This window comes from Accipiter gentilis, chromosome 20 (genome assembly GCF_929443795.1).
Source record: "Accipiter gentilis chromosome 20, bAccGen1.1, whole genome shotgun sequence".
Taxonomy (NCBI): domain Eukaryota; kingdom Metazoa; phylum Chordata; class Aves; order Accipitriformes; family Accipitridae; genus Astur; species Astur gentilis.
Window position 1 is genome coordinate 12,489,970 of NC_064899.1, and position 27,287 is coordinate 12,517,256.

The 27,287-nt window shown below is 38.0% G+C and overlaps 1 protein-coding gene across 4 annotated transcripts in view; it reads left to right on the plus strand.

The window, feature by feature from the left end:
- Window positions 1-26,268, plus strand: part of ZCCHC2 (zinc finger CCHC-type containing 2) — a 44,322-nt gene extending 18,054 nt beyond the window's left edge. Inside the window, exons 3-14 of one of the 4 annotated variants that reach the window (XM_049823791.1) lie at window positions 278-354; window positions 2,871-2,942; window positions 6,226-6,338; window positions 8,284-8,378; window positions 11,807-11,890; window positions 13,660-13,717; window positions 17,226-17,364; window positions 18,879-18,943; window positions 19,833-19,927; window positions 22,541-22,669; window positions 23,377-24,885; window positions 25,897-26,268. In XM_049823791.1, coding sequence (XP_049679748.1) covers window positions 278-354; window positions 2,871-2,942; window positions 6,226-6,338; window positions 8,284-8,378; window positions 11,807-11,890; window positions 13,660-13,717; window positions 17,226-17,364; window positions 18,879-18,943; window positions 19,833-19,927; window positions 22,541-22,669; window positions 23,377-24,885; window positions 25,897-25,964 — 2,504 coding nt within the window. In that variant the 3' untranslated portion in view covers window positions 25,965-26,268. The remainder of the gene's footprint in view (window positions 1-277; window positions 355-2,870; window positions 2,943-6,225; window positions 6,339-8,283; window positions 8,379-11,806; window positions 11,891-13,659; window positions 13,718-17,225; window positions 17,365-18,878; window positions 18,944-19,832; window positions 19,928-22,540; window positions 22,670-23,376; window positions 24,886-25,896) is intronic. The other 3 variants (XM_049823792.1, XM_049823793.1, XM_049823794.1) reach the window with 3 other exon arrangements.
- The last annotated feature ends 1,019 nt before the right edge of the window (window positions 26,269-27,287 follow it).

Below are 27,287 nucleotides of genomic sequence, written 5' to 3' on the forward strand. Positions count from 1 at the left end.
TGTTGTATTTATGTGACTTTTGGTCTAAATAAGCTCTTTGGGTAATGCACAGATTCCCATGATCTGCAATGAAGGGGTAGTGGTTAGGCCAGAGAAATACTTTGTAGAGAACAAGGCTCCACCTGCCCCCTGCAGTTTGTTATAGTAATATAGCATCTGAGAAAGAGTGGGGTTGTGTGAGTCGTCAAATAGCATACGGTGATTCTCAGTGGCTAGGTAAGTAGTTGCATTTTCAGACTGTAATTTTGACATGTACAATAAGGTGTTTTTCTTTCAGCTGTACACATTGAGAAGATAACCCTGAAAGGAGTACCAAGAAAAAGGGCTGACAAACATTTGGAGTACACATTCAAAGTAAGCAAATGACCTCCAGAATATTAAAGTAATTGTCTTCAGGATATCTGTGTATTGTAGATATATATAGCTTGCTTCAATACCTGCTCAGAAGGCAATTTTTAATTACATTAGGGTCTTCAGAGATTCTTGGAATTATCCTATAATTCTCTTTGATTCTGTGTGCAGATAAGGTGTGTTATGTAATTGTGGGCATAAGGTGGGAATGTGTAAAACACCAGCCATAGCTGGGTGTGTGACATGACTTCAGGAAACTTGGCATTTCCTGATTTGGGGTAAGCATTACAATGAATTCTAAAACTAGTTGATCGTTTGCTCAAGTGACATAGGAGTGCAGTTCTTATGTCTACAGCTATATATTGCTTGGAGTCATATGGTCATCTTAGGTCTCTTTCATGAATGTTTACCATAAGAGAATGGCTCCTGTGGTTTTTGGCAAAACTGAGGGTGGGTTGGTTGGTTGGTTTTGGGGTCTGTTTGCTTGTTAAGGTAAAACCAAACAAGCTAAAATATGTCAACAAACTTGAAGGCCTACCTGGTATAGTCTTCATGTATTACAATAGCCAGAGGCAATGTATAAAAACAATTATGTGAGTGAATTTTAAACAAAACCGAAACACTGCTGCTTTCTACTTTGGAAGAGAAGCTTTCGATATTGAGGTCTGGTATTAAAGTCTGTAGGTGTTAAATAATAGCTGCTAAGGTTGTTGGTGGTGATGTTCGATTTGAATCAAAGTACTAATTTTCTTAGCAAGGACTGACTAACATCATGAGTCATTTGGCCAATAGTTATTAAGTATGGTAGTATGCCAGTTTTGTGCACAGAGTTAAATTTTACCTTTTTTCCCCCCAAACAAAAGAATATTTTGGATCAAACATTATAACTGGCCATATGACATGGGTCATGGGAACTCTTTGAAGAGACAAACTTTAAAAAATGCCATTTTGAGATGAAAACTGATGTGTTGATCCCAAAGTTTGATATTGTATTCTCTAAATGGATGTGAACTACAGAATTTAGTCTTTCCTGGTATTACTAGAAGCTTGAAATTTGAGTTAAGTTGACATGCATACTATCTCTGTTTTTGAAGTAAAGTAGTGGCAACAGATACCTTGTTGTTGATCATGTCTGAAGGTGAAAGTTGTAAAAAAATTCTGCCCTCTTCTTTTGCTGAGGACAGTAGTGTGGAATGTAGCCTTCAAAGTCTTAAAGGTTAACTTGCCCAAGTATTTCAACCTTGTCGTAGATCTTTTGTCCAAATAGTCTGTGAACTGAGTACTAGGTAAAATACAATAGTAGGTAGGAGAGGTTTGTACAGAATGCCCATATGGCTTATTAACATTTAAAGTCACAAAACTATTTTGAAAATTCAGCATGTAGATGGATTTGACAGTGGTTTTGAATTTATCTGTTAAAGGGGGAATGTGGAGATTTTCTGGGAAGTATTTGAGTAAGCTTGGAACTCTCCCACCTCAGTTCTTTTAGGATAGACTTTCCTTTTCTCATCTGTACAGGTATATACTGTGCTCCTCACTGCAGATCATTTTATGCTTGCCCAGACACTGGTTTTTTTTAAGGTTATAACAGCAATTACAGTTGTGGCTTCCCAACTGAGGGCAGCAAGAGTAGCTGGCATTTCTGGAGACTACGTTGAAGGCAGTTGGTGGTTGACATTATTCTATCAACTCTTGGGAGTAAATGAATATTTATAATTGCCGAATCTTCCCATGCATGTAATGGGAATCTTAAGCCCAGAAGTGGGCTTAAAGCCAGGCAGCACTCATCTAACCAAGCTTACTTCTTTTTACTTCCTCAAGATACGCATGTGAAGGTGCTGGTTTACTACTTGCATGTTGTGTCAGAATAATAAGCTACTAAAATTTTTGCAAGCATATACCAAAATGCTGTCTGATTCTTGAGTAACTTCTTCAGTAACTTGCATTAGTACTTTTCTATGAATTGTACCCTACGACAACTTCTATATGACCATGTAAGATTCAAGCGTGAGGCAGATAAACTTATTTTATAGGCAATATGAACAAAAAGAGAATTTTATTATTTTTTTTTTTTACTCATGATAATGGCAAGAAGAGCTCAGTCCAGTATGTCTGAACTACACTCCTTTTATCTGGTACCTGGTTTTTGCAGTTAATGATGTCTGTTTGATACCAAAGTTCTGTAATTACAGAGCCTTCTGCCTGGCTTCTTTCTGAGTCAGTAAGTCAGTAATCTGGAGGGACTTGATTGCATTCACCTGAATTTGTTCATACTCCCTTTAGCCACAAATAATATGAAGGTGAATCTTAAAATGTACACTCAAAATTAGTACGTCTTTGAAAAAGTACACAGTTATCCCTGTTCTGCCTGGTATTTACTTATCTGCAAGTGTTAACTCTTAAACCGAGATTGTCAGATTTATGGAAATGTTAAGATCAGATAGCTGGTATGATATTTGGAAAAGGAAACGTTCCTCATTTTTTTTTTTTTTTTTTTTTTCTTTTTCCTTCCTTACTAGGTAACCTGGTCCGATCTTTCGGTAACATGTGTCACAAAAACACACCAGGAGCTTCAGGAATTCCTGCTAAAAGTATGTATTGAAATATATAAAAAAATAGGTTTATAACTTCAGAAGTAGTCTAGGAGATCTGTGATTTCTGGGATGTAATTACAGAAACAAAAGCATGCTACTAGATTTTTGTACTTCACAATTGCATTAACCATTTAAATCATGGTGGAGCAGCTTGACAGATGAAGAAGGTCAACACAATGTTTAGGGAGTTTCCCAGGAGGAAATAATTTGTCTCATCTGAAATTGATCTTACAGTTTTAATTGAGCTACCATAAAGGTACCAGATGAGTTTTTAATACTCGCCACGGAGTTAACATATAGGTACAAGTGCTGCTCATTCGCTTATTGGTGTCCCTGTTAGAATGACCTTAAAGAGTGTTATTTGTTGGTTTTAATTAATGAAGCAGAGCCATGAGCATAATAGTTCTTAATTTTACTGTTGTATTCTTCAGTGGAGTAAAGGCAGGCATATTCACTGTTGCAAGGAGTTACATTTGAGGAAAATCTAGCAACTATTTGTGCGTGTGTGCGTGTTTAAAAAAAGTACAAGTTCTCTAAGTTGTTCTCCCACCCCGCCCCCCACCCCAAGCAGGGAATGCATTTGTGTGTATAGGCCACATGCAGACCATATGTGCGTGGTGACCTTGAACTGTGTGTTTCATTGCCAGTGTCTAATATTTGGGGTTCCACCTATTCTGGAAGATAATATGTTTAAACTCGCTGTTCAGGGGACTAATGAAAGATCTGCTTTGGGCATGTTTTGATGGCATCTGGTGTTCTTAACCGCAGTGTTAATTGCAAGTGAAAGGCCAGTTACTGTACAAAGGTCATTGTCTTGTTCACTGTTTCAGTTATCAACATTATGTTTTCCAGCATTGTAGAAATGAAGCAGTGAGTATTCACTGCTGCTTTAATCTAGTTGGAATACCTAGTTCCAAGAGTTCCCAGAGCTTGATTTGTGAGGATTTCAATTACGGATGGCCTGTCTGGTTGCGGATGGGGTGTCCCACAACGTAGGGTACATGCATCTGCTCCTGAAGAGAACCTTAAAAGCAGGACTGTCATACAGGATCCCCCGCAGATGAGTGTTCAACTGCATGCTTCCTGTTCTCCCTGTAAAGTAAAGATGAACACCAGTTTCTGAAGTGGACTCTCTAGTACCTACTTGCTGCCAGAAGGAGGTGGAGGAGCCAGGAAGACAGGATGCAAAATGTTGCAGAGCCATCTAGTTTGACTGACGGCAGCTCTTCAGATGTGGAGTGTTCCGTGTGCTGGTTTGACTGCTCCAGCAGATTCTAGATACATAGAAGATAGCAGGACAAGAGGAAGTCAACCACAGGCTGCTACAGGCTTGCTGAGATATTCTGGAGAATGTGCATAGCTGAAAAATATATTTGGTTTGTGTTGGTTTGATAGCCATAAGTAGAGAAGAAAGACAGAATTGTTAAATAAAGCACGATAAAACTTATACCTTGCTTTAAAAAGCACTTAGAAGAGAATGCTGTCCAGTACATATGCACTTGCATTTTGGCTTTTTGTTATTATTATTTCCAGTCTGCATGGCATTGTTAAGTAGTATGCTCAGTTTCCTAAGGACAGAAAAGAATGGTCAAAATAATTGATACGAAATTCCAAGGTTGTGGTGATAGGAGTAAGATAACTGTAAAAATTGTTTCAGAATAGAAGCATTGGTGGGAAAAACTAAGATAGTAAATGGGATAACTTGGATGCTTTATATTTAAAGAGCACCTTCTCTTAGGTGTTAAGCAAAAAAAGTTCTTCGCATGTAGGAAATTACCCACTTATCTGGAAGAAGGACTAAGCCTTGTTACTTACAAGCATATATCTCATTACCTGAAGTTAAGATAATTCAAGCACCTAATCTTGGTTTTGTAAACTGAATCTTTAACTACAGAAGGAATTTAATTCTTTTTAATGAAAGTTCTAAAGAAAAAAGTTGTGGCTGTTCCTGGGGACAAATTTAAATACAAAACACCGGGACAGGAGGTTTGCTTACCTCTGTGCTTCTGCAGTAGCTATTTGGTACCTTTTGGTTAATACTGACTAATTCTTCAGTCAGAGTTCCTCAATAGCACATATTAAAGCCAAAGGGGGTCAGTTAAGAACAGCTGCTTTCAGCACTTCTTTCTGGTTTTGTATCTAATACACTTCAGGTGCTATAGCACTGTACTAATCCAATACTAACAGCACCTGTCTGTGTGGGTTCCAGAAGTTCCTTTTAGGTATGTTACCAAGCAATTATCTACGTTAGACATAGTGTCTCTCTATTAGTAGCTTTTCATTCAGTGAAAGAATTACTTAGTGCTTTGCTGTTGTACCACTAGCAGGATGTAATATCCAGCTGGCACTCTGGATTGGGTGTCATTCCAGATATGCTAGAGGAAGATGCTGCTCTAGTGTAAATTACTTAATGCTGTTGATGATAACTGACGGTAGATATTAACCAGATTAGCAACAGCTTTTAACTTCAGGAAAAAGCATTTTTGCTATGGCAGTTTACTTTTAATTGCCCCCAAATTAAAGGACTTTTAAAAATATAAATTAATGAATTTGATCAGCTTTAATGTACTTAAGTGCATTATTTTGGAAGTGGTAAATGTGAAAAATCTTTGTTCTAGGGAATATTTTCATTTAAAATAGACATGCTCTTTAGTGGCAGGAATTTTGCCTTCTGAACTAGAACATCAGAAGACCTCACTTTGTAATACTGGCATTGGAAAGAGTTACAATGAATTTTCATAAGTTTCAGTGATAATAGCAACTGGAGAAGGACTTGCTATTGAGTAATCTCAATATTGCCCACTGAAGTCTAGTGTATTATATAACTGAAACAGTCCCCTTTCTACTCCTGTTTCTTTAAAATAATTTAATGTAGCTAAGTGATGATAGTAAGTACGGTGCATTTGTCCTCCCTGGTAATTTTTTTTAATGTTATTTTCAGAGCTATTTTCTGTGTGTGAAAGATTTAAAGAAATAAATCAAAAAAGGCTGTAAATTACTCTGGAAAAGAACTTAGTATTGGTAAATTTCTGTATGTAGTTCTTTCAAACAGAGCTTTAAACCATCTTGCAGCTGGGTTTGATGTGAGGATTTACACCAAGGTGTTTCTCTAGCAAAACTAAATTATGATGATTTGTTGTACCTTTGGTCTGTAAATTACCTTACTTAGACTGGAACAATAGAGTTTCTTGTTGATACCAAAAGGTATAAAGACTGATGGTGAACAAATATAGTCTTTAAAATGTCAGCTACTCATTTTTCACATTAACCTTTTTCTCAGCTCCCAAAGGAACTGTCTACTGAAGCATTTGACAAGACTATTTTAAGAGCACTAAATCAGGGTTTTCAGAAGAGGGAAGAGCGAAGGCACGCTGATCTTGAGCCCGTAATCAGGTAAATATTTTAGCGAATAACCTGAAATGCATCACCTGAAAAGTGATTGGAGTCAAACTAGATGACTTTTAGGGACAATGGAAATTCTGCTGCCTAAAAACAATTGGTGAAGAAAATGGGAAGGCAGTAATGAAATAGATATTCTTGACTCTTGTTCTTTTTTCTTTATATTGAGACTCTTATTAAACTTTAATAGATTACTTCTTTAGAAGTAATCATACAACTACAAAAATATTTGTCCTGAGTAGCAGTATAAAGCAATGATTGGCATTTCTGTGAGGGTCTTGCCTCCATTATCCAAGGGTATATTTAGAAATACTAGAAACAGTAACTCTGAACATATGTTCTGATTTTATGACAGGTTAGAGTGAGAGACAGAATAGAATTTGGAAAGAATAAACAGAAATAGTGAAGCATGTATGTAAAATTAAATGTAGCTCACACATTTGTAAGAAAATGGCCCATACCTCATAACAAATATTTAGTGATGAGAGTGCTTGCTGGGATGTGGGACGTGTTGGTCAAATCCTGTAACTCAGAACAGCCATATGAATTTGGTGTGCCTCCCTGTTCTTTTTGTTTGCTACAGATGCCTTGTTACATTTGTTCTTTTCTGTCAAGGTTGTTCAAAACAACTTAACTTAGTCATCAGGTTAGGCAGCAACTCCTGAGTTAGGGTACTTGCTGAATCAGGCACTGCTTTTCAAGCTCCTACTCAGAATGTACTGCGGCTCCAAGCATATCAGACCTTTGGGTTTTGTCTTAATAACTTAGCTTAAGAAGATAGGGAGCCACTGTGTGTTTCAACTTCCCCCTTCCCGATATTCTTTTATTTTGATCAGTAATATTATTTGTCTGTCTTTATTGTCTTGATTGTCAAGCCAAAATCTAAATCTGTGCAAACAATTTTGGCTAATAAACATTCTGGTTTTAAATGAGCAAACTTGTTACATAGAGGTTGACTGAAGAGAATGTATTGTAATACAGAAAGGTTGTGAAACCTCACTGCACAGTAATTACAAACCCAAGAGATTCAGTTTGAGGATAACCTCTGAACATATCCAACCATGTTGTAGTATGGAACTACAATTACAATTTGCAAATTATGTTGTGACTATACTGGAATGCTATGTGAATAATCTCGTGATAATAGCATTACTGCATACAAATTTTGTCTTCTTACAGTGTCAAGTTTAGCAGATATATATATACACACTTATTTGGGGGTCTTAAGTTGTGCCAATTGCCAAAAATTGCTCTCCTGCTCACATCCTCCAAAAAAGTAGAACTGGGTAGTGCTTCCTGGCAAGCAGTAACAGAAAACTTGGTGTGAGATGTAAAACCCATTCATTCTTGGCCTATTTTCTTATCTGAAGCTAATAGAATTTGTCACTGACCTCTTGGGAACAGACTCAGAGCAGTGTGGAGCAATATTGAGAATCTCACTCTTTGCTCTTGGAGATAATTATGAAACTCAAATACTGACATTATTGGAGAATTCAACTTTGTAGTTAACCAAATAAGTGTATTTAAGGAAAAGTTGCATGGTTTTGGGAAATTAAAAGCCCTCTCAGTTAAAAAAAAAAAAAAAAAACAAGGTTGAAAAATAAGGTCCAGTGCTTTTTGACTCAGTTCAAACTCCTCTTTGATAAATGTTACAGGAGGCTAAAATGTTTGAATTGAGATGGCTGAAAAGCACATACTTTTAAACTAAAAAAATTCATCATACCAATTTTTTATATTGGTTGTACTCTGACCTTACACTAGCACTGAACAACAAAACTCCAAAGTAGCATTTAACGTTGTTTATGCTGAACATGCAATTTGAAGTGTTTGGACTTGTTAAGAACTGCCTAATTTGCTGTTAAATGGTACTGTAGTAAATTTTTGTATTCTTCCTATGGAATATTGCTTACAGTTTAACAAACTTTCACTTAATTTTCAGGCAGCTATTTTCAAATACATCGCAAGCTTTTCTTCAGAATCAGAGAGTATACAACTTCTTCCAATCAATTTCATCAGAATCTTTGCACACTCACAGTAAGAAATATCCTAATACTGTTTTATATAACAGAAAGTCTATAAAGAGCTATTCTTCCTGTTGTGCCTAATTACAGTTTTACAATTATGTATTCATGTTACATTGTATTCCACTGGTCGTATTTGAACTCCCTGCCAATGAGTAGTGGCTTCAGCAGATTCTCATGCTTTTAACAGTGGGAACATGCTATGTAGCATCAGCTTGTGTTCCTTTCTTTCTTTCTTCTCCCCTGTACCGTCATGCTATTAAAATAGGTAATTAATGAATTGAGTATGTGCAACAGTTCGGGACTTTCTCCTTTTAAGAAATCTTAAACTTTGGAACAAAAAGCTTGAGCTGACCCAAAAAATCACATCTGTTTTTTATTTGGTTTCTTTTGTAGATGAAGCGTTTGTCTTGATATTTAAACTAAGATTCATTTTGGGTACACAGTATGTAAATGGTGGGATGGCCCTAATTTCAGAACATACAGAATCTTGTTCAGAGGATTTGCGTTGCAGAGATTTCCTTGGTGGACCTCTTATCTACTTGTGTATTACAAATTGTTTGTGAGAGCTAAGCTTAGTTTCTCTGTGTGGATGCCTTAGGATGTGATCTTTGTTTCTGTTGAATCTTTTCTTCTTTCAGTGCATGTTTACACCATGACAGTTAAGGCACTGACTGTGAGGCCACTGCTTCAGAAGTTGCAGAAGATCTTAGTAAGGAATTGAATAAGTTGGAGTTTTCAAACAGACTGCTCATATGCGCTTGGAACAAAATAGAGGAATGACGGCTGACTTTAATTTGAAATGTTGCATGTGATCTGTGACAAATGTAGTCTTTCCATGATGAGATGGAGGCGTTGTGATTAGGGTAGAAGGTGGAGGTCATTTTGTGACGCCTTTTTTTTTTTTTTTTTAAGTAACACTGAGGACATTCTTGCATGGCAGTTTTGTGAAAATGCTAAGTGAAAATGTTAAGTTAATGAGGTCCAGGATAGTTGTGAAACTGGCTGGAATTTACTGCTGTGAAAATTCTGACAACTCTGTTGTACTGAAAGGCTGCATGGGGAGGAAAGAGTTTCCAAAGTCCAGAAAGATTCATGTTAATGACAGGCACACTGCACAGGCTATGCATATTATAGTCTGTAGACTACATCTAGGTGGGAAAGACTTGCAAATGCATTGTTTTACATGATTATAGTTTGAAATGGTCTGAAAAAGAACCGGTGCTGGGTTTCATCATGATAGACTTGACTGCGTTAGTGCAGGGCAGAAATGATCTGCAGGGTACATAAATCAGAAGGGTAGAATGGAAAGATGTCAATTCTGAAGGAAGTCTTACAGATTATAATGTGATTGTAAAGGGGAGGTAATTTTTATAAATAAATAAATAAATAATTGGGTACATGAAAGTTCATTGGGATTTGTCAGATCTAGAATGCATGACAGATAGGATGGGGAACTTAATTGTTTAGCAGAGAGGAGGAAAAATTCCAGTGGAGGATGACTTAAGTCTTCAAATACCAAAGAGTCATAATGTAAAGAGGATGATCTACTCTCTCTGATGGGTAAGACAGAAAGCACTGGGCTTAATTTGCTATGAGGAAGATTAGGACCAGGGGCAGGCAAGAACCTGGTGATTACCAGACAAGTCTAAAGCAGTGAGGCAGGTCTGAGGTCAAGGCAGAAAAACAAGTCACTAGGTCACAGTTAAGAACAGGATCAGTGAGGCATGTGGCCAGGCACAGGCATGGCTGCCATGCACCCCAGGCAAGGGCCTGAGCAATGAGCTTCAAATGCAGCTCCCAAGCCAAAGGATGGAGGCCCTGGATGAGGCCTCTTCCAGTTATTTTCCCAGCAGTCTCACCCAAAATTGCAAAACTGCGCTGTATCAGATTGGATCTTGAGCACAATCAGGTGAAGCCGTTGGGAAGGCAGGGGAAGAGGTTGCAAATCCCATTGGTGTGGTTCATTGAGTTAGATCTTAAGAAAAAGTTTGGTGAAGACAAATAGTGCGATGAATTTAAGCATAGTTGTTTTTCTTTTGAGAAGGGGGACTGGGTGACTTGTCTGGGGTAGCTCACAATCACGTTTCCTATGGTGCAGGCTAATAGAAGCTGTACTAAGACAAAAGTACTCATCCTGCTCATTGCCAAAATTACCGCAGTTAAGTGGCTCGAGGTTTTTCTATTGGTGGCCTCTGTGTTTTTCTAGGTTTCCTGTTTGGGATTCCTGGAATACTGCTAATACTTGCAATTGCAAGTTAGCCTGTGGTAGCATATTTTGAATGTGGTGACAGTGTTGGGGGAGGAAGCATATCTTTAAGAAAAATCACATCACAGTTCTCAAATAGGATGTGCAGAATTAATTGGCAGACAAAGGATTTGTAGCTTAAATTTTTCTTCAGTCGCTATTTAGAGTTGGGGATAAAAATATCTCTTCACAGAAATACAAAAATACTCACTTTCTGAAGAATATGGTTTTAGTAAAACCTATGTGGAAATAAATTCTATGTTCAGCGAAGGGTCTTTATACCCTAAATAATAGTTGGAATCTCACACTGAATAATATATTCAGTAAGTGTAATTATGCCACCATGGTTCCATTAAGGAGGAAATCAATTATCTCCCTCCTGGTTCATAACATCAGTTATTTTACACTTTCAGGTTGCAGTAGACTCTTGATTCCAGCAGACTTTATTAGAGCATGATCTCTGGAGACTTAGGGTCTTCAATGCAGACAATATTCAGAAGGATCTTCTTATCAATGTTTCAAACTCCTAAGCAACAGCTTTCAGATGCTTTTACCTGCACTAACTTGGAACTTTTTGAGAGGGAAAGAGTAGACTCCTAGAGTTAGATTCATTACCGAACTACTAAGTCCTTTTTCAGAGCATGGCAGTGGTATTTTTGCAGCAAAACTGTTAATATTGCCACTTCTTTTTCCATCCCATCTGGCATAACAAGAAAAAATTGTGTGTGAAGACTGTATTAAGGGCACTAGAAGACTTTAGCCCAAATTAAGTCTCTCTTGACAGGCAAATGATTTGACAATGGAGGAGTGTAACTTGTTGCAGAATAATTCTAATAACTATCATTGGTCTCCTCCCATTTCCTGCTGTAACACAAAAGGATTATAAAAAAAATCTGAAGTGCAGGATAATAGGAATGTTTCTAATACTATAATCACAATCCCAACCTTTTGAAATTGCACCATAGCTTTACAATTGTTTTGCACGCTCTTTTCTTCAAAATAAAAGTATCTCCATAGAGCCTTTGCTCTTGGAGATGGCCTGCTTTGAAGGAGACAATGTTCAAATTATTGCCACATGCAAACAAGTAAGTTCAGTCTTCCATTTCCCTAGCTTCCAGTTTAGTGCAAGCATTCAGGAACTGTCTAGTTTTTCAAGATCTATAAAGTTACTACGTGAACTTTATTCTCTGCAGGTAACTTACAACCCTCTTTGAAGACGGTTAAGGCACCAGAACACTTCAAGGAGGACAGTTCAGAAGCTTCAAGTCAGGAGGAAGGTAGTTGTTTACTCAAAGGTGGTTCTTTTCTGAGAAATTTTACCACACTCAGTTCTGGAAATCATACAGTTGACTGATTTCTTCATTGGTACAAAGCCAAGAGATTTGAATGAAATCTGCTATGTAAATGAAGAATTTTTATATACTTTCAGCAGTTTCCTTTGAAGGTTGCTATGTAATTCAAGGAGTGGGAGTGTTCATAGACAGCTTGAAGGCAGAAGTTCACAGCTGTGTTGAGCAACCAGGAAGATATGCTTTACAATTTACTTGAGCCAAAATTGTTTGTAGCTTTTCGTGTCTTTACCCATTCTTTAGTTACCAGGGTCTGAAGTTGAGTGCAGCACTTCAAGAGTTGCAGACTGTTTTGCATTAAATGTGACAAATTTGTCTAGCTTTTAGTTTTACACAGAAAGGATGTTCAAGTTTTCTTATTCTTAACCTATGCTGCTTTTGTACTCTGGATTGTTAATAAGGACTGTTTGGGACTATGGGGATTATTAATTACAGTCTGAAAGCTGCTGTTTCCCAAATACCTCAAAAACAGTTCACATGTGGAAGCAACAGCCTGGTCAGTAATTTCATTCTGAAAGGAATAGCAAGCCAGTTTTGTGTTGTTTTCAGTAGCAAACAAGTATAAGCTTCTGGTAGGTGGAAAGGATGAGAAATGGAACTGATAGGTGAACATGGACCACTGAACACTTACACTAGCTTTCACAGAATGACACCACTCTTATTAGTTATTAATGTGTAACAGTATAAGAAGCTTGCGGTTGACCTGATGTGCAATCATTAATCCACGTATGCAGTTCAGACAGCTTTTCTTATTTTTAAAAAATCACTACCATATTCTTTAGAGTTCAGAACGCACCAAGTAAATTTACAATATATTTGGAAATTGCTCAAATAGTGGTTTATATACTGTCCTTAAAAAAAATTAATAAATCTGTTCACCTAATGAAACTACAAATGCATTTCAGAACACTTTTTGTGCCATTTTAGTGAAGTGCTACTAGAAGTTTAAAAATTGTGGGTTTTTTTTCTTTTTAACTTTTTTTTTTTTCCAAGTCATAATTTGGGCTTGTGTAGCATTGAGAGGAATTCAGGCAAAATGATAGCTACCAAGAAGGCTAAGATCATCAACAGTTGGAATTAAGAAAAGTTGCTTTTGTTAAAATTTAATGGTTGCCTTAAAGAAAAGGGTAGACTATGTCTCTAAAGTTCTTGTTTCTTGTTTGAGGCAGTATTTCTTTTTTATGTCAAATGTAATTTGTAAAATTTTACTTACATAGTGAATTTTGAGGTTCAGAGTGCAATACTTCTGTGTAAGACTTGTCTTCATTCACTATTCAGAATGTGTGACATAGTTTTGAGATGAATTTTAGCAATTCAGAAAAAATTACAAAATTCTGTACTTTTCTGAGTCCTTTCTTCTCTCTCCATCCTTTCATACTGGGTGATACTCAGTCATGCATTTAGTCCTTATGCTTAAATATAGAGGTGAGCAAGCATAAACGGTTGTTACGGTTCCTATTTTTCTGTTGCATTCTTCTGTGAAATGGAAGGTGAAGAGTCTTGATTATACTGTCTGTACAAACTGATCTGTCCTCTATGCAACACCTGTTAATTTCAGCACTGTAAATTAAGCCTAGCTTGTTTATTGGAGATGTCTTCTGCTAAGAGTCCTGTAGTGATGGAAAGGTGAATTTGTTGGATTGATCTAAAAGAGGAAATAGGAATTGCTACTGAAATTATGCTTTATTTTTTTCCAGATGTAATGCAACACACAGCAGTTCACAAGAAACATAATGGAAAAAGTCCTGTTGCCAAGTAGGTACTAGGATGTAATGTGACCGTGATACATTTCTGAATTTCATTTGTTAGTGCTTTGAGAGTGTGTGTTCCCTTCCAGATTAAAGCTTGTTTGTGGGGTTTTTGTTTGGTTGGGATGGGGTGTTCTTTTTTTATTTTTTGTTGTTTTGGAGGGATGTTACTAACTTAATCTGTATTAGAAGAATATTTCAAAAGATGCTATTTCCAAGTCTGTAGCTCTAGGTCATTTGGAACTCTCTTCTTTCCTAAATTTTGTGAATCTTCACTACTTGAGTTGATGTTTTGATTTGTGTTTATAAGCTGAGTAACATAAATTTGTATTCCATGTATTTTTTCCCATGTGCACACACAACCATGCGTATACTGAAAATTTCCAGTGCTGTTGATTTTAAGCTTTTCTTCAGTAGCTTCAGAGATTACCTTATAGGAGAAGGTAGTCCATTCTTTAGCTTGCTTAGTAGCAAAAGCATGTATGCATTGCTGTTTTATGTCCATTGTAAGTGGAAGCACTTTTTAACCATATTAAAGTAGTTTATATACTATTATGAAGTTCAGCAAGGCCAAGTGCAAGGTCCTGCACGTGGGTCAGGGCAATCCTAAGCACAAATACAGGCTGGGCAATGAGTGGATTGAGAGCAGCCCTGCGGAGGAGGATTTGGGGGTATTAGTGGATGAAAAAACTGAGTATGAGCCAGCAATGTGTGCTCACAACCCAGAAAGCCAATCCCATTGTGGGCTGCATCAAAAGAAGCGCGGCGAGCAGGTCAAGGGAGGTGATTCTTCCTCTCTCCTCCGCTCTGGTGAGACCCCACCTGGAGTGCTGCGTTCAGCTCTGGGTCCCCCAGCATAAGAAGGATGTGGACCTGTTGGAGCGGCCACAAAGATGACCAGAGGGCTGGAACACCTCTCCTATGAAGACAGGCTGAGAGAGTTGGTGTTGTTCAGCCTGGAGAAGAGAAGGCTCCAGGGAGACCTTATGGCAGCCCTCTGTTCCCAGAGAGGGACTTTTTACAAGGGCATGTAGTGATAGGACAAGGGGTAATGGCTTTAAACTGAAAGAGGGTAGATTTAGATTAGGTGTCAGGAAGTTCTTCACTGTGAGGGTGGTGAGGCACTGGAACAGGTTGCCCAGAGGGGCTGTGGATGCCCCATCCCTGGAAGTGTTCAAGGCCAGGTTGGATGGGGCTTTGAGCAGCCTGGTCTAGTGGAAGGTGTCCCTGCCCATGGCAGGGGGGGTGGAACTAGGTGATCTTTAAGGTCCCTTCCAACCCAAACCATTCCATGTTTTCTATGATATGCTTTCAGATACATGAATTATGTAATATGGATTCACCCATTAATGTATTTTGACCAGAATCTTCAGGTATGTTTGCACGTAGTTGTGCAGTTCTTCAACTATATTAAGAGAAAAAATGGATACAAAATTCATCGTGGTTTATAGTTTTGTTCTGTGTTGGTTTATTTCTAAAATATATTTATCTTGGGGGCAGGAGGGTATTATGTGGAATGACAATAATTAGAATATAAACATAGCACAAAACAATGTTGGTTAAGGTTCACATATCTTTAACAGACAAGATTTCTGTCAAATTGCCAATTAGACAACTTGGTGGTTTGTTTCTGTTTTGTTTTTTAACTCTCCTACCTACTCTTAACTTGCATTTCTTTAAGAAGAGAATGTCATCTTGACAAAATCTCTAATTATACCAGTCGTATATGAAGTCAGACTAACGAGTAAGAGTGGGATGCAAACTTACTAGCATATAGTTACTAATAAAAAAAAAATCTTATTCATTGTATAATAAAATACACTAAAGCTGACTGTAGTTTAGCATCTATCTTTCAGGTAGGAAAGACAGGGACAGGCCTTTCCACAAACTTCTGTGGTAGAAACTCCTTTTGCTGGCTATTATTTTCTGTTTATTTAAGAGGGGAAAATGTGTTTACTACTTGACTGCTAGAGGTCTGTTGGTCCTCTCCTGTTTGCATTATATGTGTCTGTCTTCTTAAAAACTGTGCCTGCTATTTATGGGTTCTAAAGAAATGGCAGTGAATGAAACTTTTCTCTTTTAAATATCTCTAAAACTGTCTAGAGTCAAGAGGGGTTCATCTCAAATACCATTGGTACATTTCAGGAAAATTTGTACATTACATCCGTCTACCTTTTGTTTTTATCCAGTATGACAGCCTTGCTCTTGGAAAGGTCCAAAAATTTACTGGTAGGGATGAGATCGGATGTATGAAATAAAAAATTCAGTAGTATCACAGCTTATATGAAATGACTGTAAATTTGGCAGCAGATTCGCTTAACTCCCTTCGGCAGAAGTTTCTTAAGTGACCTTGCTTATATCTCTGTGGTCAGGGGCTCATGTCTGTATTTTGGGACCCTCTTGGGTTCTCACCATTTTCTTAAACTTTTTTAAATATTCTATTGTACATATTTTAAATGGTTTGAGCACTTACTTCCAGAGGTATTTGGTAAGTAGCTACTGGAACTTCAGCATGTCTTGGGCTTTGGAGTGAGCTAGATTTCAAGCCGTCATGGGAACTGAGTAACATTTCATGTTGCAGTAACCTTCATGAAGCAACTTGCCAACAGCCCTGAATTAAAAGGCACTTTCAATTATCAGCATAAATATTTTTATAAGAATTTAGAAGTCTTAATGTTTTGTTTGTTTGTTTGGCATCTGGTCGGTAGTAGGACATGGGTTTGTATGGTAGATGAAAAGTTTATAGTTCCATGTGCCCTACTGATTCTGTCAGAACCCTGACTGCTTTTCTGGCAGTCTTTGTTGACCAGTGCTCTCACAGCTAGTTAAATACTGCTTCTGACTGGCTGCTGTGAAGAGAAGCTTCATTAGAAGGCATTATAAGATCCAAAGCAAATGCCAAATGCGACTCCCCTCCCCAGCACTACTCAAAACTAACAATCCTGGTGTCCAAGCATGACTCAAAACTAGCAATCCTGAAGGTAAAAATATAAAGCAAGATGACTATTTTGAAATTCAAACAAACACAGCCACAGTATGATCTGTAAGTAGCCGTGCACTCCTTTGCTTAAATGTCTCATGAATTCTGAAATAGGGATTATAAAGTAATTCCAGCTTTGTCACTAACGATAAGGAAGAAGGAAGATGAATTCAGAATACGTTTCTATCTGGAAAATTTCCCCACGTCTGGTATGAAAAAGCAAACAAAAAGACTGTGTGCAGAGTATCCATGGAAACTCCTCTCTCAAGTACTGTTTTCTACAAATTCTGTTGTTCTGAATTTTGCGTCAAACTGCAGTAGACAAATGAAAAAGGAATTCCAGTTATATTCAGACCATTAGTATAACTTTAGAGCACAAGAACTGTAATGTACATCTTTTAAATCTCTTGAGAATTGGTAGGGTTTTCTGAAAGCAGAATACTGCAGTTTCCCAACATGATGCAAAAATGTGTATGTTAGTAAGAAAGCCTGCAAATTTGTTCATATTGGCATAACTTGTATTTTTCCCTTTCAGCAGCACTAGCAGTGCAAAATGTTCTTCACTGGATAGCCTTAACATACAGCACTCTGAGCAAAATGGGGTAATGGACTGGAGAAGAAAAAGTTGCATTGTCCAGCAGCACCCAGAGCACTGTACAAACCTACTTGACCAGGTGTGTTGCTGTTTTTTCTTTAAAGCAGTATTCTGAGACACTTGACAAGACTGTCCACTACACATGATTAGATTTAGCTTTGAAAATGAAGAGTCCTGCTAAAATTGTACAAGTAGATGTTGAAGTTCAAATTGCTACTGACTTATCTTGATTAGAAAAACCCTCATAATTACTTACCACTGTCTCATAAAGTTGCATATTTTGTTTATGAATTTGTAAATAAAATTTCCCAGTAGGATATAAGTAATCAGAAAAGTCTAATGTTCATTTCTAATTAGACACTTTCCTGTTACTGTACATATTGTCATCAGAGAATTTCAGAATGCCTGGGGAATTTCTATGTTCTTGCAAGAAACAAACTAGAAGCTGTATTAATAACTGAACCATATTAATGCTACCGTAGGGACAACAGGTTAAGCATATTCTTTCTATCTTTCCTGCATTATCTAAGTAACTTAAGTATTAATCTTTGTTGAAAAAAAATTAATAGCTAGATGCATATACACTTTTTGTGAGATTTCTGTCTTTTCAATGGTCAGTTGTGATGTGAGTATGGTTGAGAAGAATAATTATAAATAAAATAATCTACTGAAATTAGGGGAAGGAAGGTTGCTCACTGCTTACATCTGAAAAACTTTGAATGTTAGAATTGCTTAATATTACTCTTATTCTACATGCAGAATTTGGCTCTTGATTATTATATGGGGAATAGCAAGCCAAACAAAAAGAGCTTCCTCATTTTGCAAAGCAGGGTAATGAATTGAGATTTGCTTCTAAAGAGAAATGGTAGACTGCATCAAAGCTTGAAATATTGCAAGCTTGAGGCAAGAAAAAAAATGAATACACTAAAGCAGAGGAACAGCTACTTCCTATTTAAAGCATGTCCAAATGCAGTATATGTGGACAGAGATTATTTCTGAGTTTTCATAAATTTTACTCCTTTGCCAGATATGTTATTTTATTAGCAGCTAGTAATAGTATACTTAAAGAATTATGCAGATGCTACGTTTTTTCTTATGTGCTTCTAGGTTGTATTCTAGAGTTTAATTTAGCAGCAACCTCCAGTTTAAGGCTGGGTACCTGCTTTGTCACTATGTAAAAATAATTTGCCACATGTATTTCCTACTCCCCAACCATCAAATAATTCCACTTAAATCAATAAATTCTGTAGCCCCTTAAGCCTTGTGATTAGCCTTTTTAGCAGTTATGTGATGAAACACGGTTGTTTTTATCCTCAAGAGGAAAGACAGCATGCAAACAATAATTTGATTGATATCTTTGGAATATTTGCAAGTAGTAATTTGCTCAGTGTTTTGCTGATAATGACATAAACGCAAGACGATGCATTATTCTAAAGGCCTGGGTGCACTGTACAAGTAGTTGTTTGTATGTTATAGCACCTGTGGGCACACTGGTGTTGGACTCACGGACGTGTTGGCTAGAAGGGGTTTTTTGCTTGGCTTTCATGATACAAATGCTGTTGTTTGACTGGCATCTTTGTATTTTCTGTCTAGCATACAGCGGAAAAACGAAGTCTGTCTACAGTAAGCAAGAAGAAAGGAAAGCCACAGCTGGAAAAGTAGGTTTCCAATGTAACCAGTTATCCAGAAACAAAGTGTAATGCATTCACTCTGTTAAACAGAGTCTACAATCAATGAGGTGCTTTGTTTTGCTATTGTGGAAAAAGAGCTGGCATAGTGTGAAGCCAGTCTGCATAAAAATCCTTATTTTATCTTCTGAAAAGAAGTAACTTGAAAAATAGAATGTAATTCTATGCATTCATTTCTCAAAATATCAGTTGTCATTTAGCAAAAAGATGAAGGAGCAGCAGTAGGTTCTTAACCAATACCAAATTGCCTTTTTTCCCCTATATATTTATTTGAAAGTTAAAAGGTGTAAAGCTGTCCAGAAAACACTGAAAATCAAATAAGGATTGACAGCAACCTTTAACATTACACAGTGGGTGGTAACTTGCTGAGAAATTTTATTGAAGATAATTTGCACATCAGAGGGCTTCAGAACTTCCTGTGGGCTACACAATCCTGCACTGTGAGGAAGTGAACACAGTTCCACCCTTAGCTAATACTCTGCCTACTTCCAAGTTGACTTTCTGTCATTTCGTTACTCTGTAGCCATATGCTTTTATGCTAGTCTGGTGTATGGCTGCATTACACACATCAGCTTTCAAAGACATCTTCAGTATCAGCTGTACCATTTCTTTTTTTGTGTGTTTTCTTTTTTAGATCTTTATTCGTAGTGTTCGGTAACACTGCTTGCAGTTTAGTTCCTGGTATATTGCACTAACAGTCTTTACCTATTTATTATCTACATTTGTTGTTCTGTCTATTAAATACACATTTCTGGCCTGGAGTCACTGCCTTTGTTTACAGTGACATTATATGTTCATTCGTGGTTGGTTATTTGTGCCCATGCATTTGGAAAAAAAAATATGAAAATTATTTACACAGGGAGAAAGCAAAGAAAACTGACTGCCGGTTGAATAACAGGACTAACGGAGTTAGAGTTGCAACATCACAGCACATCCGTACAGGGACAGCAAAAGGTAAGATGTTTTTTCCCAAACTGTTTGTAAGAAACAGAATTTCCAACTTTGCTGATTTTTTTCATTATTCTGCTGTAAAGGGGAAATCACAAGTTTGAAATCTGTTTTGGTGCAAGTCAGCACGTTGGCTGTCTAGTCTGTGCTTTGACTTGCTGTATAGAACATGCTAGACTCAGTCTTCTGTATGCAGTTGTTTAGAGTGTGTCTCTTTTTATGCGTAACTGGGAAAATACTAGTAAAATGTCCATAGGTTGCCTTATGTGGAGCAGTAGTTTCAGAAACAGTTACTGTTGGGCTACTTCCTTATGAAATTTAACAGTCTGAGCGTGTGGAGGTCTAGCACCTTGTCATTGGTGTTCTCTTTGCAGCTCACTAGTTCCTTCAGCTGTTGTGGAATCACACATGAGGAACCTGTATAGAAACCCTCTGGTTGCAAACCATTGATGAACTGTAGTATGTAAACAAGTGACCACTGAGGTACAACACAGTACTGTGTGTGCTGCCCTAACAGGGTTTTCAAGTTTGGGTGATTCAGCATAATCTACTGTCTAGGCCAAGACTTGTGTACGTCAGTTAGTTATAAGACAAAATTATAATTGTGTTCCTTTAGTAAATTGAGTCTCCAAGCTTTATTACAAATTTCTGAAGGGCTGTGTTGCCCCATTGACTTTGCTATCTTGATGTTTTCTAAGCTCCCAATATCAGTTGCAGGCTTGCATGTCTTATACTTAGTTCTTATGACAGAAGGTTGACAAAGAATTTGCTTTTTTCTACACCACCTAATTGGCATAAGTGTTGAAAGGACACTTACAACGTTTTCCTCTTGCTTCCATTTGGGGTACAGTCTTGATTAAGCTTTCATTCTTCTCACCATTTCTCACCATTGAGAGTTTAGGTGGATCCCATTCTGAATTATTGTCATGTGTTTTATGGGCAGTTTTTGTTACCTTCTACAAACAGTATTTGACTAAAACTGTAAGTAAATTCACAGTTCACAAACTTAGCAAAACCAAGACAATTTTAGAAAGGTATAGCTAAGGGCTGCGCAAGCAGAAGACATATACCACAGGACAGCTTTGCTGTGTATATTTCTGATTACTGTTCATTTTGTCAGGCACTGAGCTTTTACGAACTGACAATAACTTTAAGACGTGGTGCGGTTTTGTGATGTAGTGCAAAGTTAAATAAGGAGTCCTTTGCCATAGGAGTTCTGTCCGCTCACTACCCGCTACTCTACAGATGTTAAACTGCTTGCCTAATACTGTTGGCTAGTTAAGGCCACTTCAAGAAGAAACTGCAACCCACAGAGGCTGGAAGCAATGAAGTCCTGCTCAGAGACCTGTACCTGTGCGTTTGTGTACAAATACCAAAATGTCTTTTGAGATACCTTGTTGGAGACATAGTCTAAAGAAAACATTTCATATTGCAGTCAGAATCTCTGCCTAGCTTTATATATCCAGGCTTGGTTTGAAATGCTCTATTGTGGGTTAGTAACTCTTAACTGCATCATGTTTTCTTCCATTTTTACCTCCCTATTTTTAGCTTTTCTGAGGCATCAGTTAGTTATACTTGTAACTTTGAAGACTTCAAACTTTGTGACTAGCATTTTAGACTCTTGCTTTCAGTGATGTGAGGTTGACACTGCTGCTCCAGGTTATATTAGACATTCAAAACGCTTGTTAAAATAATATGACCAATTACAGGTTTAATCCAGGAAATTATTTCAAGAATTGAAGCATTAAGGCAGCTTTTTGATGACTTATCCCAACCTGTTAAACTTGGACTAGCAATAATAAGTGAATTAATAATTTACAAATAAAACAATAATAATTTGTTAGAATGAATAAAATAAATGATAGTATTCTAATTTCTGTCCTGGAGTTTTGCCAAGCAAGACTTTGGGGTTGGGATTTCCCTGAAGCTAGTGTCTGGCATACCTTCTGAGAGAGGGTGCATCTGTCTTGCTCCTTCACCTCTGAGGCTGAACTTGAAAGCCAGAGCATACTAGCTACTTACTTGACTTCACTAATAGGATCTAAACCCACCCTGAAAGCTGGTTTGCAACAAATGAGTTTCCTGTGAACCCATTCAGAATTTAGAAAACAATTTTACACTTTTTCAGTTCACCTCTTTTTCTTTAAACAGGTTTTGTTGATACAGTTTGCTTAAAGCCTGTTCTGGAAGAGTTAATTGTGAAAAGGTGTATTATTTTTATGTTGCCCACCGAGTTAGCTATCTTTCTGCCTTTGCTGGTATGACCAAGGAGTATTGCATATCTTTGAATGGAAATGTTTGATCACTAGCATTTGGTGGAAATTATTATAGTACAGTTTGTTATAAGCATCACAGAATTTTTAAAGGATGATCATTCTTTTCACTACTCTGCATAAATATCAATTTTCAGTGTCACCTCCTTTAAGGATTCAGTCATCACAAATTTAGGGACAAGACCAGTCGTGAATGCTGGGAGTGGGAATGCTAGGAATACAGGGGACAGATGCAATTAAGTAGGAACAAACAAAAATCTGAACTAGCCCGAGATGTGAGCAAAGCAGAATAACCTCACTTCCATGTACTGAGATTAAAAATAAAAATGCCAATTTTTATTTTTAGATCTGAATTTGGACGCTGGATCTGGTCATGATACATGTGGAGAAACATCATCTGAAAGTTACAGTTCTCCTTCTAGTCCACGACATGATGGGAGGGAAAGCTTTGATAGTGAAGAAGAAAAAGACAGAGGTTGTATTTATGGAGAGCGTGCATGAATGTCTTTATTCCTAGACCAATCTCTTTGTTGTATTAATTTTAATGCATTTCTCAGTTTTATTAGCTGCTTTTATTTCTGAACTAGCCACAGAACACATTTTGCTTTATGGGTTTTGTGAATTGATGGTTTGAAGGATTCTGGCAAATAGCAGGGCTGTTTAAATACTGCTGAATTTTAGATTGCTACATACATGTAGTAATTTTCTGACCTCAGTGGCATAACTCTCTTGAGAAATTTCAGCAGTACAGTAATGGGAAAAACTTTGGCATGAAGGGGACTGGTTTTATATCAAGTTACGTGTGGCATGTCTGAGAGGTCCATCTTCTTTGTATTGATGGTTTAATTTGTCACTCCTTCCAACTTGAGTAAGCCATATTACTGTCTTTCTAGGTAGATGCAAATTCTTAATTCGGACTGTGTCCTACTCTTCGCGTTTACAGATACACACAACTCAAAGACACAATAGCTAGTTGGGCAGGTTGATGTAGGCAGGTGATGGAGATTGACCTAGCTTGATGTGGATGAATGAAAATAATCTCAAAGTTATTATAATTCAGGAAGACATAACTATCACTTGTTTCGTCAAACTTACAAAGTCTTATATGGGTAAATGAGTCCAGGGTATGACTATATTTTTTTCAGATTCGTTGTTCTGACTGACATGCTTTTGTCTCCACAGATACAGACAGCAATTCTGAGGACTCTGGGAATCAAAATACAGCCAGGTTTACAGGCTACAGTGCTGTCAGTTCATCAAATATGAACAAATCATCTGCTCAGATCTCTTCAGTGAATAATGAAAATGGAAGCCTTTCAGAAGATCCTTTGAATGCAAAGTTTCAACATATTTCCTTCATGCCTGCCTTACACTGTGTGATGCACAGCGCTGCCCAAAAGCCTGAAGCAGTTGTCCCGCCACCCATATCTGCAGATGGTAAAACAATGGGAATGCTTGTTACCACGCCTGTTGCTGTCTCGCCAGTGAGAGAGTCTGCAAATTCACCTCCTGGTGGAATGGGCCCAGTGACCTCTGGTGAACCCGAGAAACGCCTTGAGCTGATGGCTTCCCCTTTGCCAGTCCCATCCACTTTCCTTCCACATTCTGTCCAGCCTGCTAGCCCTGCTTTGCATTTGGCAATACATAGATTGAAAATGCCCTCCCCACAGGGATCATCAGAAAGTTGCACAGTTAATGGACCACAGCAGCCGACAGGAAACTTAAGTATTGGATCACCAAATACTGCCTTTATCCCAGTCCACAATCCAGGTAGTTTCCCAGGATCCCCAGTTCCTACTACAGATCCCATCACAAAACCTGCATCCCAGGTGGTAGGACTGAATCAAATGGTGCCTCACATTGAGGGAAACCCAGGAGCAATCCCTCAGCCTACCAATCTAAAGGTAGTTCTTCCAGCAGCTGGTCTCTCCACAGCAGCACCGCCACCTCCACCAGCTTCATACGCTTTGCCAGGCAGTCCTCATGCTACCAGTGTGTTGCCCAACCAGAATACAAATGTGCTAAACACTGTAGCAACTTCCTCACCACCTCAGTCAGCTGGTTTAGGTGTTGGTCAGGTCCAGTCCACTGTTCCTCCTGCAATACCTACCCATACGCCAGGCCCTGCCCCTAGCCCGAGCCCTGCTTTAACACACAGCACTGCACAGAGTGACAGCACATCCTACATAAACGCTGTTGGAAATAATAACACTAACGGGACAATGTTACCTCCGCAGCAGTTGGGATCTGGTCCTTGCGGTTCTTGCGGACGTAGGTGTAGTTGTGGGACCAATGGAAGCCTTCAGATTAATAGCTATTTTTATCATAACCCACTTCATGGACAAGTCTACAGAGTTCCATCTTTCTTCACTCTGCCATCACTTTGCAATGGCAGCTACCTCAATCAAGCACATCAAAGCAATGGAACACAACTTCCTTTCTTCCTGCCTCAGTCTCCATATGCAAACGGGCTTATGCATGACCCAGTGATGGGGAGCCAAGCCAACTATGGTATGCAGCAGATGGCAGGATTTGGGAGGTTCTATCCTGTATATCCAGCACCTAACGTAGTTGCCAACACAAATGGGTCGGGACCCAAGAAGAATGGGAACGTTTCATGTTACAATTGTGGTGTAAGTGGACACTATGCGCAGGACTGTAAGCAGTCATCCATGGAGGCCAGTCAACAAGGTAATCATGATAACTCCCAGCGGACTTGCTTTTGAGTTTAGCAGTTTCTCTTTACCTTTCTGAATGTGCTGTTTCTGGTCTTGCAGAAAGGTGTGCGTGCGTGTGTATGTTTTGTGTAAATGGTTGTGCCCTAGTGACCTGCTCTAAAACTGCAAAGCATCTTAATCTCTGCCTGAAAATTTTGTGGAACAGTGCAAGGGAATGGGGTTCACAGTGTGAAATTGAAAATGCGTGTAATTCGGACCTGGGAAGTCAAACTATATTAGTCCTAAATTGTCATTCTTTTTTCACTGGTTCGTTTTTGGCATTATGTTGAGACTTGCATGTTGCTTCAATTTTTTTGTTCCTGTTCAGTGGGGTTTTTGAGAGAATTCGTTGGCAAAAAAGTGAAAGATATCAATTACTGTCTATGATACAAACTTGGATTCTTAAAAGGTGAGAATTTAAAAAAAACCAACAGACTGGCCATTTGATAATTTAACTTTTCTAAAGCTTACCTTTGCACAGTCAGCCATCGTTCTGTGTCCCATCATGCAATACATAAATGAAACATGCTTTAACTTTTCAGAAAAGTTGCAGCAAAAAGGCGGAAACCAATTGGAACTAAAAATCAAAGGAATGGCTTCAGTCTTACACGCCATTTCTCTCTCCATCTAGAAGAATGGGGAAAATGCAGTGTTTGCATAGAGCATAAACTATTTTTGATTCTTGGCCTGCGCCCATTCTGACTTGTTTGGTTGGACTGGAACAGGAAAGATGAACCTTGATGGGGGTCTTCTTTTCTTTGCATTTTTCCAGTAAAGTCCTGTATCTACGATCTGTATTTTTTTTTAAACTTACAGTTTTAGCAAGCAGATGAAAGAAAATAGTAGAAACTCTTGGGACCTACTTTAAAAGGACTGAAGGATGATAGTGCCTTTTGAAGAGCATGTCCATTTTGATACCTTGTAGTGGTTTTGTAATCCGTTTTAATTGTGAGCAGTGACTTAGTAGTTCTCTTTCCTGTTTTAGGCACTTACAGACTGAGATACGCACCTCCCCCTCCCCCTTCCAATGATACCTTGGATTCTGCAGACTGAAACAAGTAAACATTGCCTACTTAAACTGAAGCTTGGGAAATTGGGGGAAGGTGTGTGTGGGAGGGGGGGGTTGGTCTTGTGTTTTGGGACATTCCCGGTTTTATATTCTTTTGGAATTTTTCATTGCTTTTGCACCTCTGTTCCATACAAAAGAAGAAAGCTGAGTCCCTGATCTCCTCCTGGTTCTACAAAAGGCTTGCGTAATGCATGTAATTCAAACACACAGCCAAACAATCAGAAAGAGCATTCGAACCATGCTTTTGCACTGAAGACTTGAGACATGTGCAATGTTTACTGCATTTTTTTTTTAAAAAAAAAAAAAGTCCTCTGACCTCTGACATCACTGGTGGAGCAGCCATATGGTGAAAGAAGAAACTTGGTCATGTTCCCCACCACAATCTTCTTCCCTCCCTCCCTGTTCTCCTTATGCTGCTGTTTTGTTTTCTTTCCCTGTTTGTCCACGTGGATTCGTTGGACTTGCATGAGTGTTTAGCATATCATACAGACCCTGCCCGTACTCTAAATTAATGCTCATGAATTGAGGGGAGATGTTCAAACATCCTATTAGGAGAGTCCAAAGGAGCACACAATACTGTATGTGTACTATATCTGATAATAATACATGTACACAGCTCGCTCTTGAGAGTCCCAAATAAATGAAAATACATAGAGCAGGAAGGGGCTGAAACTGTGTGGACTGGAACAGATACAGAAAAATGAACGAGCTTAAATTGACAGATTTTTCTTCCATTGTAGCTTTTTAGCCTGTATGTTCAGCAACAAAGGTGAAAAAAATGGTATGAATGTTGTACTCAGTGTGTTTGCATTTGTAATGGAAGTTGACAGCATTTTTTCCTTTTTTAAAGCTATTCTACATCGTGTCAACACAGAATGAACATTACTTGATTGAATATTTTTTCCTAAACTATTACAGTGTTGCATTGTACTTAGAATGTAAATGTTTTATTTCAAACTGAACAAAAGCTATGGTTTTCTACAAAATAGTCAGGTATTAGTATTAGAACCTGTCTACCAAATAGCAAAGTCACTATTTTATAACAATTTACCACTATGCGTAATTACGGTATAATGTGAAAGACTGAAATGAGTGTTAAGATGGTATTAATCATGTCAGTATCATGAGTAAGTAAGTTTAATGCTGCTGTATTTTTTATTTTATTTTTAAAAGCCAATATATGTACTAAATTGCTTCCAGGTAATATTTGATTTCCTAAAGTGCACTGAGGTTATCTGGAAGATGAGTGTATTTTTTGACTGCTGCATTCAACACCGATGAACAACTACCACTGTATATCCATAGGG